An 18,221-nucleotide genomic window follows, 5' to 3' on the forward strand; every position below is an offset into this window, starting at 1 on the left:
CATTATCTCATAGTACATCAGAAGGCAATTTGTGGAATCAGGGACCAATGTGTACTCAGGAGATTTCTAATTAGCAAAGGGGAGCAAGATGTGTACATGGGCTTATCCAATTATGGATAAAGCATTGTCAACCAGAAGGTGAGTCATGATCTCGTGGTTTGCCAGCGAGGCCATCACATCCTATTCTCGGTAGACATTGCTATCCTGGGAGGGGGTGCACCCCCTGGGCTTTCCAGGGGATGCCACACTCATCCCAAAAGGCCTTTACACTAATGGCCCTGAGGATGTGGAATAGTCTTCCTGAGGAGCTCCGTCTCACGACCCCCTTGGAAACATTTTAAAAGAGACTTAAAACCGTGCTCTTTCACCAAGCTCCCCCCCCCCCCCCCCCGAGGAGTGAAGACCAATATGCCTGTCTGACAATGATATTCTGCCTTGCCCCTGGATGTTTGATGGACTGATGTTATTGGTGTCATATTGTCTTCGTATTTTATAAGACTGTCGTATATACTTGTCTTTATCAGCCCGTAACCCCACTTCGATCCATCGGGAGAGGCGGGGAAACATACATAAAATTTTATTATTATTATTTAGCTAGGCATTGGAGGGAGAGAGGGACTGCTTGGCAAAGTAGACTCCTAGACTTGGAAGGGACCCCTCCAAGGGCTATCCATCCAGCCCAAACCCTTCTCCTGCCAGGTAGGAAGACAGAGAGCCCTAGAGTTGGAAGGGAAGCCCAAAAGCCATCCAGTCCAGCTCTCCTTGGACACTGCTTGAACTGCCAGGGTTCAGTGCTATGAGGTCCTTGGCACCAGAGCTCTCTGACAGAGGAAAAGGTGAAAGGTCTCCCAGAAGTACAGTTCCCAGAATTCCCTAGCACTAAGCCAGGGGAGTTAAAGCAGTCTCAAATTGGGTTATTTCTGTTGTGTGTTTTGGATCCAAGTGCGCTGTCTCATGGCCCCTTCAACTGTGCAGTTTCTGTCCTGGCTTTCAGGGGCTGCCCTGGTTGACCTTTGGGAATCCTTTGCAACTTGCTAGTTGGAAGCCAAGTTCTCTTGGAAACCCTCAAGTCTCCTTGTCCTCTCAGACACACTCAGGCCTTGCAAACCCAGGGCAGCTGCTGGGGCTTTCCTTGCTTTGAGTCCATCCAGCTGGAATGCAGTCTTCCCCTTTTCCCATTGTGTAGCCCTGATGCATTAAAGCAGCCTGGCACCACTTTAACTGCCAGGATGTGTCTTACACAATCCTGGGATTTGGAGTTTGGCGAGGGATTCTGCCTGGTCCGACAGAGCAATGGTGCCTCAACAAACTACCAACCCCAGGATTTGGCAACTGAAGGGGTGCCACACTGCTTTAATTCCATAGCACTGAGCCATAGCAGATAAAGCAGTGCCAAATGGCATTATTTCTGTGGTGCAGATGCTGCTTAGGACACAAACACATTGCAAAGGGGGGGGGGAGAGGATTCAATCTGTTTTTAATTTTCATATGTTTTAAAAAACCATTTATAGTGTTTTATTGTGATGTTTTTAATTCCCCCCCCCCACAGCTTTTTACTGTGTTATGGAATCCGCCTTGGGTCCCAGCCTGAAAGAAAGGTGGCCTATAAAACAAATAAACAAACATTAGGGAGAACTTCCTGACGGCAAGAGTTGTTCAACAGTTGAAGACGCAGCTGCCTCGGAGGCTGGTGCCATCTCCCTCTTTGGACTTTTTTTAAACAGAAGCTGGATGGCCATCTGTCAAAGGAAGGGCTTTCCTAGTGTACTCTTGTATTCATTTATTTGATGTATATCCTACTTTCCAAGATGGGAGTCAAAGTAGCTGAAGGAGGGGCAGAAGGGGATTGAATTGGATGACCTTTAACCTCTCTTCCAACTCTTTTGATTCTGTCATTGTCTGGTTCTTACTCAATCTTCTCTAGTTGAGATTAAGAAACAGATTCAAGTCTCAAATGTTTTACTCAGGCACACCAAGAATCTCAAAACCAAGCTGTTTTTATTAGTTAGTTAATGCATTTTAAAAATATTCCCAAAATGGAGAATCCAGCCCTCCCTCACATGCCCCTCACTACTACTACTACTACCACCACCACCACCATCCACAGAGGGAGCCCAGGCAAAGTCTGCTCAGCATTTAAGAGGTCTGTCTTAGAGAGAATGAGATGAAGCTGGCCCTGACTGTGGAGTGGATCTCAATGCCTACTTCTCAGGTGTAGTCTGCACGACTTGGGACAAAGATGTTCCCCCCCCCCCCGCACACAAGTGGGGATCCAAACTGACCCCAGAGGGGCATCTCAAGCCCACCACCAACCACAACCTGGCTGGACTGCTACCCTCCTCACCACCACAAGTGCTTGCTAGGAGGTTGTTCAGGACTCATCTAGAGGGTAGTGGCCTCTTTTACAGACGGGACACGAAGGGGTGAATTTGGAAGTGGGTCCAATCAGCCAGCCTCTTGGTAGCCAACTCTCCACCCATCATCCCCCCAACGCTGCTTAGACAGGTGTGAAGAACCCACTATGTCCAAAAGTAAGTTGGTAAGAAGTGCATCATCCCTGACTGGCTGAAGCTCAATTGCTTTGAGGCTCTGGGAGAGTTTTCACCAGGAAGGAAAGATACACAGGAAAAACATTTGGAGCACTGCAAGGGTTAGAGCAGCCTCCCTGAACCAAATTCCCTCCTGCCGTGCTGGACTACAACCCCCATCATGCACAGCTGGCAATGAAAGCAGCTGCATCTGACAGAGAGGTAGTGATTCTGGACTCTCAGTGCCTCACCGTCCACTATCCCTTATTTTGGGAAGATGGCAATAGAAGAAAAGTGAGGTACTTGACATGAAGAAGGCATGACTTGTCTCCCCCCAGATGTTCTTGGATTGCAACCCCCAGCATTCCTCACCACTGGCAATGTTAGACAGGGCTGATGGGACCTGCAGTCCAACCACAGATGGGAGCCATCAAGCTATGCTGGAGTTTATGGATAGCAAGGGTATCAGAGACCTAGAAATGCTTCCCTCTTTGTACATCAGCTTAAATGATATTGCCAGTTCCAACCAGAATAGACCCACTGAATCAACTGGATTGCCCTACCTCTCGACTCACCCTTCAACCCTTGATTCAATGGGCCTATTCTACTTGGGACTATGCGACAGGATGAAAGCCATGAGGTGTTGTATTAGCAGAGAGAAAAATAATTGCTGAATAGTGCAACTGATCCCCACAAAGCAGATGGATGCAACCTGAGCCACAATGCCTCCCTGACAATGGTGGGATTCAAGTGGCCCTCCAGATGTTGTTGTAGACTGCAGCTCCCATCCCTGTTAGCCAGCATAGCCAATGCTCAGGAATGCTAGGAAAGGTAGATCAACAACATCTGGAGGGGAGCACATGACCAGTCTTGAGATTTCTAAGATGCTGCAGATAGCTAAATGCCAGGTATGTGCTCCCTGATACCAATTTTGGAGGGTGGAGGTGCTTTTCTACCAACACCAGGGGAAAACAAGTCCTCAACCATTTGGGGACTGGTTCCTTTGCGGTTGCAAACCCCATTGCTTGCTTCCTTCTGCGATGTGAACAAGACTGCTGAATGGTGGAAAAGCTTCCAAGGTGAAGCAGAGCCCCTCTGAGTCAAAAAAAGTCTGGGGACTTCTGGTCCTGGCATTCCAGTGATGCATGCAGGAGGTACCACAAAGTGTCCCTGGTGCAACAAGGCTTCGTTCCCATCAGCTGTCCCCATTGATGGAAGCACCATCCGCAGCCAAGAGGCCTTCCCTATCTGGATCCGCACCCGCAGCGGGCCTCCTCCAGGGCAGGCGGGCAAGGAGTGGCTGGTGCAATCCATTGTAAAGAGCGGCCCCCACCAGCAGGATGAGGAAGCCGAGGATCTGCAGCCCATGGAAAGCCTCCCAGCCAACGGCCAAACTGACTGCCCAGATGACCACTGTCCGGAGGCTGTCCAGCACCATCCGGGTGGTGGCACTGATCTCCTTGGTGACGCTGATGCCGGCAAAGTTGAAGAAGGCGATGCTGCTGATGTTGCCCAGCAGGGCCAGGGCGATGAGCGGGCGGCGGCCAATCTGGCAGAAGGCATCCAGGGCATCTTCCAACACCTTGCGTGGGTTGCCACTGAAACTGCCCCCGGGGATGAAGTACATGGGCACTAGGAGGAGGGAGAGAATGACAAAGCCAAAGAAACCTGTGTGGAGAAAGATGAGATTTCAGAGACCAGAAAGTGCGTCCAGACCAGGAGTGGGATTCGTCCAGCCCTCCAGGCATTCTTGGACTGCAGCTCCCAAAACTAGCAAAGTTGGCAAGCAAGGAATGTCAGGAACTGCAGTTTATTTGGGTTTTCTGAGCATGCAATATGCTTTTTCAATGCTTCAGTTGTTTTGAGGTTGAAGTCTTAAAGGAGTGTTTTAATTGGGATGTATACTAGTTTAATGCTTTTTAAACTGCTGTGCTCCATATTGTTCTATCTATGGCGGTGCTATCAGGAAGCACACCAAGGTATTGGGAAGTGAATGAATGACCCATGTAAATGGCTTTTACATTTGTTTGGTTGTTGGTTTATTATTAAAAACAATGACCTCCCCTGGTCCTCTCACTTGCCTACCTTCAGTGCCAACAGCCCGGAGAGGGTGGACATCATGCTTGTAGACAAACTTTTCCTCCAGCACCATCTGGATGGCGACAATCACCTGGGCCATGATGATGAGAAGGTCACCTGCAGGAAAGAGAGACCCAAAGCACGCTAGGATAGCAATTGTATGGACTGCAACCACCTACTCCCCATGCATCAGAAGACGCTGCCCAATTTTCTTTTGATTTTGGGCACAGCCTACTCCTACACCTTTAAGGGATGCAACGTGGGGCATAGTCTGCATCTGCACTTCAGAAATAATGCAGCTTGACACAGCTTTAACTGCCATGGCTCAATTCTATGGAATTCTGGGAGCTGTAGTTTTGTGAGAGGTTTAGCCTCTGACAGAGAGCTCTGGTGTCACAACTGTTATACTGTTGTAATCTGCTTTGATTCTTCTGTGAAAAAGCAGAATATAAATAAATTATATTAATAATAATAATAATAATAATAATAATAATAATAATAATATTACAACAAACTACAAATCCAAGGATTCCATAGCATTCAACTATGGCAGTTAAACAGTGTCCAATTGCATCATTTTTGCAGAGCAGGTGCAGCAATAATGGCACCTCAAAACTACCAGGCAGCAAAACCAGCAGCCAGGTTGCCACTTTGGGTTTCAGAAAAAAATTATTAATGTGGTTCAAGCAGGTTTGGGATACAGAGAGATCCCTCAAATAGTCCTGTGACCCTCTGTGTGGGCCCAAATGGGGCTTAGAAGGTATCTGCTGTTCTCCCTACTCAATTTTGGACAGGATGGCCCTTGGGGTCTCTTCCAACTCTATGATTCCAATTTGTGGGGTTTGAACACTGGGGAGTCTGTTCCATGTTTCTCTTTCTCCTTATCTCTGCCAAACACATACACGCCTTTATTATTTTGCACTTTCCTCTGACTGCAAACTATTAATTTATCAGAATCAAATTAAATATTTTGAATTGATTTTAATAGAATTAGTTTAATGGATAAGTTCCATTTCGCTGTTACAGCTGGTAGCTGGATCTATCTTTGCTGCTGTGTGCCTTCAAGTCATTTTCGAACTCATCACAGGGTTTTCTAAGGTGTGTTCAGAATGGGTTTGCCTTTGCCTTCCTCTGAGTCTGAGAGAGTGTGTTGTCCGGCAGAGGAGCCATTACACTACACTGGCTCTTGTAACCTATCTAAGGCGCATTACAGAGCGCCCAAGAAGGAACTTCAGCGGCCAAACTGCGCAGTTCTTGGGCGCAGCAAGAAAGAAGCGCTGAAATGGCGCTTCTTTCCACACCCCGGAAGTGGCGCCACGAGGCGCTAGTTGCACATTTGCGGCGTCACTTCTGCCATGTGACGTCCGGATGCTATGCATCCGCGACGTCAAAATGGCGCTCCCCGTGTGGACGGGTGCTGCCATTTTGTATGGACTCGGTCCGTACTAGGGTTGAGGGGCATCTGGAAGGGACGCCCCTTCTCAACCCTACTACGCCCCTTCCTAACCCTAGCATGACCCTTCGGCGCGTCTGTAACACGCCTACCTTCTGTTCATTTGTCTGATTTCATAGATTCACCAAGTTGGAAGGGACCCCAAGGGTTATCCATTCCAACCCTCTGCCATTACAAAAATCCACATCTAAAACTAAGAGGTGGGAATCTTTAAAAATCTCTAGCGACTGAAAGTCTACTCCCTTCTGAGAATCTGCTCAAGAGTCAGTTGAACAGCTTTCACTATCAGGAAATCTTTCCAACATTCAGTATTAGTTCCTTCTAATTCAAATCACATTCTACCCTCTTGAGTAGAAAACAAGTTTTCCCTGTCTTCCCACTGGCATCCCTGCAGAGACATCTCCCGAACCAACAGACCCAACTCCATCAACTACTGTATTCATGGGAGATGTAGTAATAACAAGAGAAGCATCTTCCAAACCCTGCAAAGCTATTATAACTGGGAAAGGGAGGCAAGCATGGATTTGATGGGGGGAGTCACAGGATCTGGACAGTTGAGCTGCAATTGGGGAAGGAGGTGAGGGGACTGGTAGTCTTCAGCTGAGCCTGTAGCTGCTAGAAATGGGTGCCTGGCAACCTTTCCCTCTTTGAACACAACACTGGTGAGATAATGGGGTTTTCCCCAATACCAGGGAAGCACTGGTACCCTTATTCCCAGGCAACAGAGGGTTAAATGATGTGAGAAGGTTAAGTTACATTTTAATGGGGCTCAGTGTGACCAGAGAGAGCAACTGCCCAGCGAGATGGCCAGCTGGGCAGAAGCACCAACTTTTGAGATCTTTCTTAGCATAAGTTTTGAAAGGCCTCAACTGACCACAAGGCGAGGGAACTCTGACAAAGGGATGCTCCTGTGACCACTGGACAAGCTGGCAGAGGCTGGACAAAGGAGTCCAGACTCCCAGTTGCCGCATGAACATCAAGGACTACACACCCCATCTGATCTGTGAGTAGAACAGAAGAATGTATTAGCTAGTTGCAACAGGGCTTTGATTATTTTTCTGGCTTGACTGAAAGAATGTAATTTGTCTATAACTCTTATAACTGCAAAGACACGACATTTTAGCTGCAAAAGGAGAATCCTAAGGATTGCTGAAGGACTGGGGCTTCGTTATTTGAGGTTTTTACCTCCTACAGAAGTAAAAAAAAATTGAAAATGGGGACTGCATTGGTGTGTTTTATCTTAACAGCACCTAACGTTTTCCGAATACAAAAGAACGGAGGCTTCTTGGGAAATTAAGTGTTTTCTGCCTAACAAAGGGGCTTGAGCCTCACAAAAGAGGGAGACGACTTGGATCTCAAAGGAAGTATCTAGTGAATTTAAATTTTATTTCCTAGACTTCAAGAAGCTTTGCTCCAGAACCACTGGGCCAGAAGGAGGAGTGACCTGCCTGCATACCACCTGTACCAAGAGAAACAACATCTTGACAAAATGCAAGCCTATGAGTAACATTGCCATCTTTTTTTCTCCTGTATGATTTTTAACACCTTTAACTGATGAAGAAGCCAGTGGAACTTCCAAAGCTTGAAACGTGCACATTGTGCATTTTGGTTGGCCCCATAAAGGTATTACTGTTTAATGGAGTTCGGATGTTATCGTAACTTAATTGTAAGGAGACATCCTTTTGCAATGGTGATTTCTTACTTGGAATAAAATCTTTTCTTTTAAAAGTACTTCTGTCTTTCACACTTCTCTTTCATGTGCCTTTGCTCAGTCTTGTTTCCATACCTGGGTTGGTGTGGAGGAACATCTCTGTGGTATCAGAGACGGAAAGTGCAAGTGGAATCCCAGCAATGTCTCACTGCATTGCTATAAAAGAGGAATTCAAATCAATGGGTGATGGCAGCTTAGTTCAGATAAGTGCTCTCTGGAAGTCCCAGTCTGCTCAGCAGAAGCAGGAAAAAAGGATCTCAGAAGCATTACAACAGGGATCCTGCAGGCATAGCAATGTCAAGGAAAGTCAAGTCTGCAAGAACTTGGAAGCCTTCCCCTTCTTTACGTTTCTCCTTTGACAGAGATTGGATGCTGGTCGAAAAATGGGCTTTTAAATTTTTTTGAAACTCCCAGGCAATGCCTCCCAGGTCTTCCTCCCCCAGGCCCTTCATACCTGTGATAACGTCACTGAGCTGGTGCTTCTCATCGTTGCTGTTCAGGAGATCGGCCAGACCCACCACCACCAGGCCCAGGATGGTGACCAGAATGCCCAGCCACTGGCTGAGGGCCAGTTTCCGCCCGAGGAAGGCCACCGAGAGGAGCCCCGTGAAGATGATCACGGCTCCTCGCAGCATCTGGAAGCTGGAGGCACTGGTCATGTTCAGAGCTGGAAGGGAACCGGGGTGGAGGAATGAGGATGGCAAGGAGAGATGTAGGTTGGTTTGTTCTGCCAAAGTACCACAAGAGAACTGCAGGGGTCTAAGGGTGGGAGGGAGATTATGGTCCCCAGACTGCAATCCTCAGGCCTGGCACTCACACTTACAGTTAGTCCTATGTATCTGAAGATGCCAGCCACGGATGCAGGCAAAACACAGGAATAAACTCTTCTAGAGAATGGCCACATAGCCTGAAAAACCTACAAAAACCTATCCATATATTCTTTATCCATGGATTCAAGCATCCATGGTTTGATGCATGAATTCAAAAAAAATCAAACCTTAATTTTGCTATTTGATGTAAAGGACACCATCTCACTATGTCATTGTATTTTATGGGACTTGAGCATCCATAGATTGTGGTATCCATGGGGGTCCTGGAACCAAAACCCAGCAGATACCAAGGGCACCCTGTATTAGATAAAAAAAAACATGTTTCTAGGTCTCATGGTGAGGAAGGAAGGAGAATGTAGAGAATTCAAGGGTGGAAAAGGAGGAGTAAAAGGGATGTGCTAATGGGAATATACAATAAGGAAGAAAACATGTTCTTCTGTGAAATCTGCCCTACAATTACTGGGAAAAGAACCCAACTTCTAGTCCAGGAATGGGCGAATGATGGCCCCTTATGGTTTCTTGAATCAAAAGGAGGGGGTGAATTGCCTCCCCCAAAGCAGCTTTTAAATACGTTGCAGGGTGCATTCCCTGCCTTCTGGTGGAGAGCTATAAGCACCTCATGAAACTACAAATCCCAGGATTCTATAGGATGGAACCACAGCATTTGAAGTGATACAAAAGTGCTGCAATTCTTCTTTCACATGGTTCCAATACAACTGTTGTTCTATTGTTTTTTAAACTTTTGTATTATTCATGGTTTCAATTGTGTTTTGCTTTAATACATACACCATGAGCCCCCTTGGGTCACAAACTGGGAGAAAGATGTGTACATTTACAGCGCTTTATGAATAAAGGTTAATAATAATAATAATAATAATAATAATGATGATGATGATGGGGTATAAATTAAATACAGACACACACTGGTGTCACATGGACACAATCTAAGGACATAATTTGTGAGCTGAGTCAAAGCTGCGAGCATAATAATAATAATAATAGTTTATTTATATTTTCCTGCCTCTCCCAATGGTAAACCCAATGCTACAGTTCATATTCTCAGTAAGGCTTCTTCCCACATTCGCTTGGGCCTTATTTATCTATCATAGAATCATAGAATCATAGAGTTGGAAGAGACCCCAAGGGCCATCCAGTTCAACCCCATTCTGCCATGCAGGAAATCCAAATCAAAGCATCCCCGACAGATGGCCATCTAGCCTCTGTTTAAAGACCTCCAAAGAAAGAGACTCCACTACATTCTGAGGGAGCATCTTCCACTGTTGAACAGCCCTTACTATCAGGACGTTCCTCCTAATGTTGAGCTGGAATCTCTTTTCCTGCAGCTTGCATCCACTGCTCCGTGTCCTGTTCTCTGGAGCAGCAGAAAACAAGCTTGCTCCCTCCTCAATATGACATCCCTTCAAATACTTAAACAGGACTATCATATCACCTCTTCACCTATCTATTTATTTCATTTGTATGCCACCTTTCCCCCAGAAAGGGACCCAAGGTGGCTCACAAGGGCTTCCAGGAATTGTGGTGGAGGTTGTGAATCAGCTCTGGGTTTTAGTGTGAATTTTCAAGGATCCTTCCAAATGCTGAACCTATTTTGAGGGATGAGGTTTGGAGCTCCTTTAAAGTTTGGACTAGACCCTGAATCTGACCACCAGCTGCAACTGCTTGGCATAGAAAAGAGACTCAAATCCACTCACCCACATACATGAGGCTGGTCCCTGTCATGTCGCACAGTGCTGGAGGCAGGAAGAGGAAGGGGTTGAAGGACTGGGGGGCAGCCATGGTGGGCTCTGGCCTCCGCCGGTCGCTGCAGAGAAGGAGGTAGAAGACGGCCAGGCAGGAGAACTCCCCCAGGAACATGCCCACTGCCTGGAAAGCAACCAGAGGCATGGCAATTTTCTGGATGGCTACTGATAACATTCTCTTTTTTTTTAATTGAAATATAAAAATACAAAATGTTGGTCTGGACAACTTTCACATTCACAATAACAACAGTATAACATGACAACACAAACAAACAAACAAGTAGACAAACAAAACCAATGCAATATACATACCAATCCAAAGACTTACATCTGAAAACACATTTAACATATAACTATTTTGCAAGAATTCTTCATATTCTCTTAAACACTTCCTAGTTTCCTATACTGTACTTGTTCTAATGAAGCTAAATCATAATTCCTAAAAAAGATACATTCTATGCGTAAGATTGGGATTCGTAAGCAAATTGTTGCATTAAGTAACACTATCGATATCAGAACATTTCAGAGACTATTATACTATATACATTTTCTACTTTTCAATTTACATTCAATATTCCCATTTCAGAACTAATAGTATTTTATATCTCAAAGAGTAGGGACACTTAACAAAGAGGTCTAGCTTTAGAGAGTAAAAGGTAAAAAGAGCGCAAACAATCAAATTGCTAATTTGGCAGAGTCATACATTCTCCATTGTTTCCAGCTCTAGTTCTGTACACATACCCTACTGATAACATTCTCATCTGTAGGAGAGAGGAGGTGAGATGGAGAGAGGACTGAATCCTCGCCAGGTTTAAATCTCAATTTTTAAAGGAGTTTCCCAAGGTTTTGTTTTGAGGACAGGTGTTCTGCACAACGGCCAGGTCCTTTCAAAGTTTGACCTAAACCTGGAGCAGACAGGCAGGCTTGGAGACACATCTTTGACATGGACATCTTCAGATGCCACTGATTGGGAATAAGGAACATTTCCCTTGTCTGCTGCAAGCAACAGAAGTCTGTTCACCTGTCGATCAGGTCATAGCCAGCTGACTTTCCCCAACTTGAGGAACCACCTCAGAGATACTGCTTCTGCCTGTTTCACTGGAGATCACTGGTGGGAAGGAGTTGGAAACATCAGTGTCCTCACTGACAAAAGAGCAGACCTCTGTTCCTCATAGCAACTGTTTATTGCCCAGTAAACCAAAACTGGGATGTCAGGCTAGGAGATGCTAGTTACTAAATTATACTTATATAAGTATAATTAATATACTAAGACCTCAGCTATCATCATTATCTCATGCATTATTAGTCATACTTAGCAGCTTTCTCCTCTTTTGGGAAAAGAGCAGGACATGCATGAGGTAACGCATATTCTGCTCTTTTTCCCCAAAGAGCAGAAAGATGCTAAGTATGTCTCAGGTAGTGGCTCTGAATGTTAGAATTTGGAAAAGTTACATTATTGGACTACAGCCAGAATGGAAGAATTCTTTGAGTTGTAATCCCCCCCACCAACAAAATATTTCCCCCCAATTTCTCCTTCACAAAGTGGTTTCAGTTTGCTTACCTGGAGGAATGGGTGTTCGAACTTGTGTTCGCTGGTCCCATTGCACCCCACGGCGGTCAGCGTGTCAGCCCACCTGGGAGAAAGAGGACACCCATTAGAATAGTCACACGCACCCCTTTGTGGTTCTGGAGCACTTCACCTCTACCTGTGAGGACAGAAATTTGCGATATCAGACAGAGAACTCAACCCCTTGAGTTTCTCTTCTCTCTTTTTGTTTTGCTTTCAAAACCTAGATTTCTGGTCCTTCCTTCTAGATGCTATGAAAGTAAGTGAAATCTCAGACAACAGAAACAACACACTGGTGTTTGTTCTGGAGATGCTTTCATTTGCTATCCTGGAGCTGTTCTGTGGGTGGGCAGAAGGAGCTGTGCCCTGGGGTTGAAAGGGAATCACGCCCGAAAGGGATACTTCCATATGCAAAGATTTAAAGGTTGGAACTGTTTTGGTGAGCCATGCCAGCATAGCTACGCCTGGGTTAAGTAGGTGCCACGATGAAGGAAAAGGCCCTGGGAGCATCAGCCTTGAAGAAAAGAAGGCACTGGTGATATTGGCTCTTCAAGAATCCCAGGAGACTTCATCTGCCTTCTCTGTACAGCTCAGGTCCAGGTTATCTGAAGGAACACATACAGTGGTACCTCGGGATACGAATTACCCAGGTTACGAATTTTTCGGGATACGAATAAATCCCATAGGGATTTATTGTTTCGGGTTACGAAGGTTTTTTTCGGGTTACGAAAAAACCCTGGCGCTGTTTTAAATGGAGCCGCGGCAGAGCCGCGGCTTTTTTTCCATTAGCGCCTATGGCAATTCGGGTTACGAAGGTTTTTCGGGTTACGAAATTAGCCGCGGAACGAATTAATTTCGTAACCCGAGGTACCACTGTACTCTCCTATACACTTGGCTCTGGCCTTTGAGATCTTCTGGGGCACCCTTCTCTCTATCCCAGCAGCCTCAGGAACACTTGGTCGGGACATGCGAGGCAGGATCTTCTCAGTGGCTACTTCCAGACCCTTCCCAGAAAGACTAATCTGCCCCCCCTTTGCTAGCTTTCCACAAGCAAAGAAAACTCTTTTGTTGCAGCGTGTGTGGTGCAGTCTCCTTCTTCAGAGGTCTTTAAACAGAGACTGAATGGCTATCTGTCCCAGGGAGGACTCTTGTGTATTCCTGCATGGCAGAATGGGATTGACTGGGCGACCCTTGATGTCTCTTCCAACTCTCAGATTGTATGATTATCGTATATACACAACTATACATCGTCTTCATATATAAGTCGAGGACAGGTTTGGGGGCCAAAATTATGGATTTTGATATGGCCCGTGGATAAGTCGAGGATAAAACTTCAGGGCATGTAACAAAGGATGATGCAAAGGAAAATGATGCCAAAGAACTTATTCAAATTCTACCAGCCATAACTGTGCTCATCCTAAGGCCTAAACAGATAAGAGAGTAGCAGGGATCCATGCTTCTTTTTGGTGCTCTCAGGATGGACTAAGCTCTGGCCTTTTACAACTCTATTCAGAGAAAGGGGATGGCTCCTTTTTAATATATGTAAGAGTTAAAGTACAGGACTTACATTGACCTGTGGATAAGTCAACCCAGCTTTTTGGGTCAAGTTTTTGAGTAAAATTTCTAGACTTATATACGAATATATACAGTATATACCTTAGCATTGGGTCCCCCCCCCCCCCGGGGAAATGGGGCTTGAATAATGTGCTGGACCTTTATTTGCTTTTTAAAAAATGATAATTTGTTTTGTCTGGAAGATAAAAAGGAGCATGTCCAGAGGAGAGGGAGCAAAAAGGTGAAGGGTCTGATCACCACCGAGCCCAATGAGGAGAGATTTAGGGAGCTGGGTAGGTTTAATCTGGATAAGAGAAGGTTAAGAGAGGACATGATAGCCATATTTAAATATTTGAAGGGATGTTTTATTGAGGAGGGAGCAAGCTTGTTTTCTGCTGCTCCAGAGAACAGGACACAGAGCAATGGATGGAAGTTACAGGGAAAGAGATTCCACCTAAACCACAGGAAGAAATTCCTGATGGCAAGAGCTGTTTGACAGTGGAAGACACTGCTGCCTTGGAGACTGGTGGGGTCTCCTCCTTTGGAGGTTTTTAAACAGTCTGAATGGCTCTTAGGGTATCTTTCAACTCTGTCATTCTATGGTTTTATGAACCTATTTGTTAATGGTTTTGTGAGTTCTGCCTCATGGCAGACTGGGGTTGGACTGGATGGCCCTTGGGGTCTCTTCCAACTCTATGATTGTATGAATGCAGTCCTCCATATGAGACTTGACCAGCACAGAATATAGTGAGACTATTATTTACCTTGTCTTGGGAATTACAGTTCAATTACTTTGTAAAGTTGAAGGTTTTCACAGTTGACATCCATAGTTATTTCTGAGTTTTTCAGGCTGTGCGGCCATATTCGAGAAGAGATTATTCCTGACGTTTCACCAGCATCTGTGGCTGCTATCTCCAGAGAACATCTTCTTTGAAGATGCCAGCCAGAGATGCTGGCGAAGCATCAGGAGCAAACTCTTCTCAAACATGGCCACTCAGCCTGAAAAACTCAGAAAAAACTATAGTTCAATTACTGCTTGCTAAAATTTGTGGTGCATCCTTTCTGTCTAGACTTGCCCCCAGCCTAGCAGCAATTGCTAAAGACGCTTGTCTGTCTCTCCACTGACACTGGGCCAGAATGCTTGATTTTTTGGAATCTGAGACCAGGATGTCACAGAAAGAGGAGCAGGAGAGCAAACTCCGTCAAGGATCAGATGCCATGGCTGCCAATCATCTTTGTTGACATCCTGAAAGACACAGATGCTCTTCTCTGGAGCAAGAACGAGGGACAACCAGAGTCTTCTGTTAAGCCTCAGGGGCTGATGGAGGATTTCTTAGGGCAGGAGGGCCCATTAACACATGCCTCAGTTACTACTGTAATGCACTTTAATGGGAATCATGCAGCTCTCCAGATGTTGTTGGGACTGCAACTCCCATCAGTCTGAACCACCACTGCCACTGATGATGGATGCTAGGAGTTGCAGACCAACAAAGTCTGGAGAGCCAGATGATTCTCACCTCCTTGGAATACTGGTTGAGTCCCTTAGCTGCCGTTTGTGAGAATTCAGCTGTGGTCAGCAAGATATTCCAGCTGACCCTTGAAATATTTGGACAGGGCAGAGGGATCGTCATATTCACATGGTTGATTTATTGCTACACCAAGTAGACAAGCAAGTCTAAAAGCAAACTGGTTTGCAGTGTGTTTTTCTAAAGCTAATAATCCAGCAGAATTTGGGTGCACATGACCGCTCTTGAAATGCCAATGGCGGGTCACTTTGTCAGGATACTTGCTTAGTCAGTCCTAGATGTTGTAAGATGGGGATGACTCACACACAGGCCTTTATTTCACAGAAGAATGAAAACCAAGAATGCAGTGCAGTTGGCCCTCCACATTTGTGGCTGTGACTGTTGTAGATTTGATTATTTGCTCTTTTGACTACTATGGGGCAAAACAGACGGCCCCAAAGCGATGGCTTGACGCCGCCCCTTTTAGCACTGGATTGGGGCTGCAGCAACCACATGCCGCTGTCCCAATCCGGCGCTTTGCCAGCTCTAAAAGAAACAGCAAAATGCTGCTCCTTTTAGAGCCAGCATAAAAGCGTCCTTTATTTATTTATGGTATTTATACTCTGCTCTTCAGCCCTGAAGGCTCTCAGGCAGCTTACAGATAGTTATTCAGACGGTTCCCTGCCCTTGCCAAGGTGTCGGTACATTATCTGCTGAAAGCCTGCTGGCATAAAAAAGTTTTTACCTGCCAGCAAAAGGCCAGCAGGGAGGGGGCCAGCCTATATCTTTGGATTCTGCCCTTATCTTGTTCCTTATCTTTATCCATGGATTCAATCATCCAAGGCCTGAAAAATAATCCCCAAAAGCAAACCTTGATTTTGCCATTTTATATGAGAGGAACCATTTTACTTTAATGCAATTTGAACATGCATGGATTTTGGTATCCATAGGGGGAGGGGGGTGTCCTAGAACCAAACGCCAGCGGATACCAAGGGTACCACGATGGGGCTATGCAGACTGCCCCTCTTCTGCCAGATCGGGGCAGTAGTAACTGCATGCCACGGTCCAGATCTGACCTTTCCAGGTCATGTGCCATGTGGAACAGCGCGCGGTGTCATGGTGCCCTGGGGGCAGAGTTAGCGTATATGTCATGTGTATGTGATGCCCCAGTTGGCCTTTCAGGCAGGTCTGTACTGGGCCTATATTACAAAGTGCTGGACTTGAACCAAATGGGAGAGCTGCCGTGACTTCACTGAACCCAAGTGCACTTCTCTAACGTTTCTGGTAATATTTGACCAAGCTCTGGAACAACAAGAACAGCAAATCCAGTGACACTGAAGGAATTTCAGGAAAAAGATAAGGACAGAATCCAAAGATAGAGCCGTGTTAGTCTGCAAAATCAGTATGTAGAGAGATCTTGTAGCACCTTTGAGACTGACTGAAAGAAAGAAGTTGGGATAAGAAATGAAGCAGAAAGATAAAGACAGCCCAGAGTGGGGCAGCTTGCTCAGCGCCTGCAATGGGGCAAAGCGGAGGTCCCTCTCCTTGGCAAGTACTTATTTACCCAAACGCTCAAAACTGCAGCCAGGCAGAATACAGCGAACACAGCAAACAGAGCTAAAACGGGAGAAGAAGAAGGCCGTTTTCATCTCTACCCAGATGGCTAATGGTTTTCCAGAATCCATCATTGTTATTTTTTCTTGAATTCTCCCACCTTTTCCCCAAGACTGAGATCAAGGCGGCTTACAAGTTTAAATGACTGCCATACTGTTAACAACACACAAAAGGCCAACATTAACATAGAATCAAATGATAGGTTGAAATTCCCTTATCTGGAATGTTTGGGACCAGGAAGCATTTGGGAGAGCAGATATTTTTTTGGGGGGGGTGGGGGGTTGGAATACCTGTATTTGCACACACACACACACACACACACAATGAGACACCTTGGAGATAAAACCCAATCCTAAACACCAAATGAAATGATACTTAATCTATACCTTACACGCGTAACCTGAAGCTAAGTTTATACATTATCCGCTGAAGTTTGGTTCCAGGATCCCTTGTGGGTAAGAACATCCCTGGATGCTGAAGCCCCATTCAATACACTGACTTAGGAAAATGGTGTCTCCTAAGAAATGGCAAAGTCAAGATTTGTGTTTTGCAATTTATATATTTTTAAACAGTGGTTGCTTGAATCCATGGATAAAAATAATCTGCGGATCTGGAGGGCTGAGTGTACAATATGTCTAAATAATGTTGCGTACATTAAACCATCAGGAGGCAAAGGTGCCACTATTTCCGGTGAGGCCCAGCATGGTTTAGTGGTTTGAGCATTGGGCTCTGGCTCTGGAAACCAGGCTTTGAATCCTGGCTTGGCCACGGAAACCCACTGGGTGACTTTGGGCAGGGCACACTCTCTCAGCCTCAGAGGATGGCAATGGCAATGGCAAACCCCCTCCCTCTGAGAGCACATGCCAAGAAAACCCTATGATAGGGTTCAAAAAGCTTCCCAGTGTGCAAGCCTTCTTTCCCGATGCTTATGCCTCAAAGCTCTTTGCAAGACTGGCCGTTTCCCTCTTTGCCAGCTGGCAAGCCTGCTTCCAGGCAGGGAGGGAGTGCCTTTGGGGCCCGGCTGGGGCTCCTTCTTTGCCCTTCCCTCCTGCCCATGACAACAAGGCCTGACTCACTTGGCGGAGAGAGTGTTGATGGAGCCGGTGACCAGCATCAGGGCGGCCAGGAAGAGCTGGTACTTGGTCCAGGACACCGCCATCCTGCCTCCTCCGCTCGCAGCAGCCCCGCCTGCTGCTTCCTGCTCCCAAAAGAAAGGTCACATGACCATCAGGCAGTCAGCTGACCCTCAGCCAGGGAGGGGGAGGCAAGACCACGTGCAGCAGCCCGACCAGATTGTGATGATGGTCGTTTTGCAAAAGTGATCTAGTGGCCCAGGTTTTGCAAAACGCCCAGATGGAAAAACAAACAAACAAACAAACTCATTTTCCAGCCCCAGACTTTGCGAACCTCGGATCTTGCAAAGGACGTTTTGCAAACAGTACAATTGGTAGAATCGTATGGTGGTTTGGGTTGAGGGTTGGGATGGGAATGGGAATCCGCATTCAGCCATGGAAACCTACCTACTGGGGTTTCATGGAATCATAGAGTGGTAGAGTTGGAAGAGAAGCCAGGGGCCCTGACCCAGTCCAGCCCCCTTCTTCTGCCATGCAGGAACTCTCA

At 46.1% G+C, this 18,221-nt stretch overlaps 1 protein-coding gene across 1 annotated transcript; it reads right to left on the reverse strand.

Annotated features, from left to right (window-relative positions):
* Positions 1–1,981: 1,981 nt before the first annotated feature.
* Positions 1,982–17,799, reverse strand: SLC35F6 (solute carrier family 35 member F6). The gene is made up of 6 exons (XM_042445656.1): positions 17,678–17,799; positions 11,923–11,995; positions 10,314–10,485; positions 8,226–8,438; positions 4,614–4,724; positions 1,982–4,196 (listed from the first exon to the last, which is right to left on the reverse strand). The coding sequence occupies exons 1-6, from the start codon at positions 17,758–17,760 to the stop codon at positions 3,724–3,726; spliced, it is 1,125 nt and encodes a 374-aa protein (XP_042301590.1). The 5' UTR covers positions 17,761–17,799; the 3' UTR covers positions 1,982–3,723.
* Between the last annotated feature and the right edge of the window lie 422 nt (positions 17,800–18,221).

The sequence above is a fragment of the Sceloporus undulatus genome, chromosome 1 (assembly GCF_019175285.1).
Source record: "Sceloporus undulatus isolate JIND9_A2432 ecotype Alabama chromosome 1, SceUnd_v1.1, whole genome shotgun sequence".
NCBI classification, from domain to species: Eukaryota; Metazoa; Chordata; class Lepidosauria; order Squamata; family Phrynosomatidae; genus Sceloporus; species Sceloporus undulatus.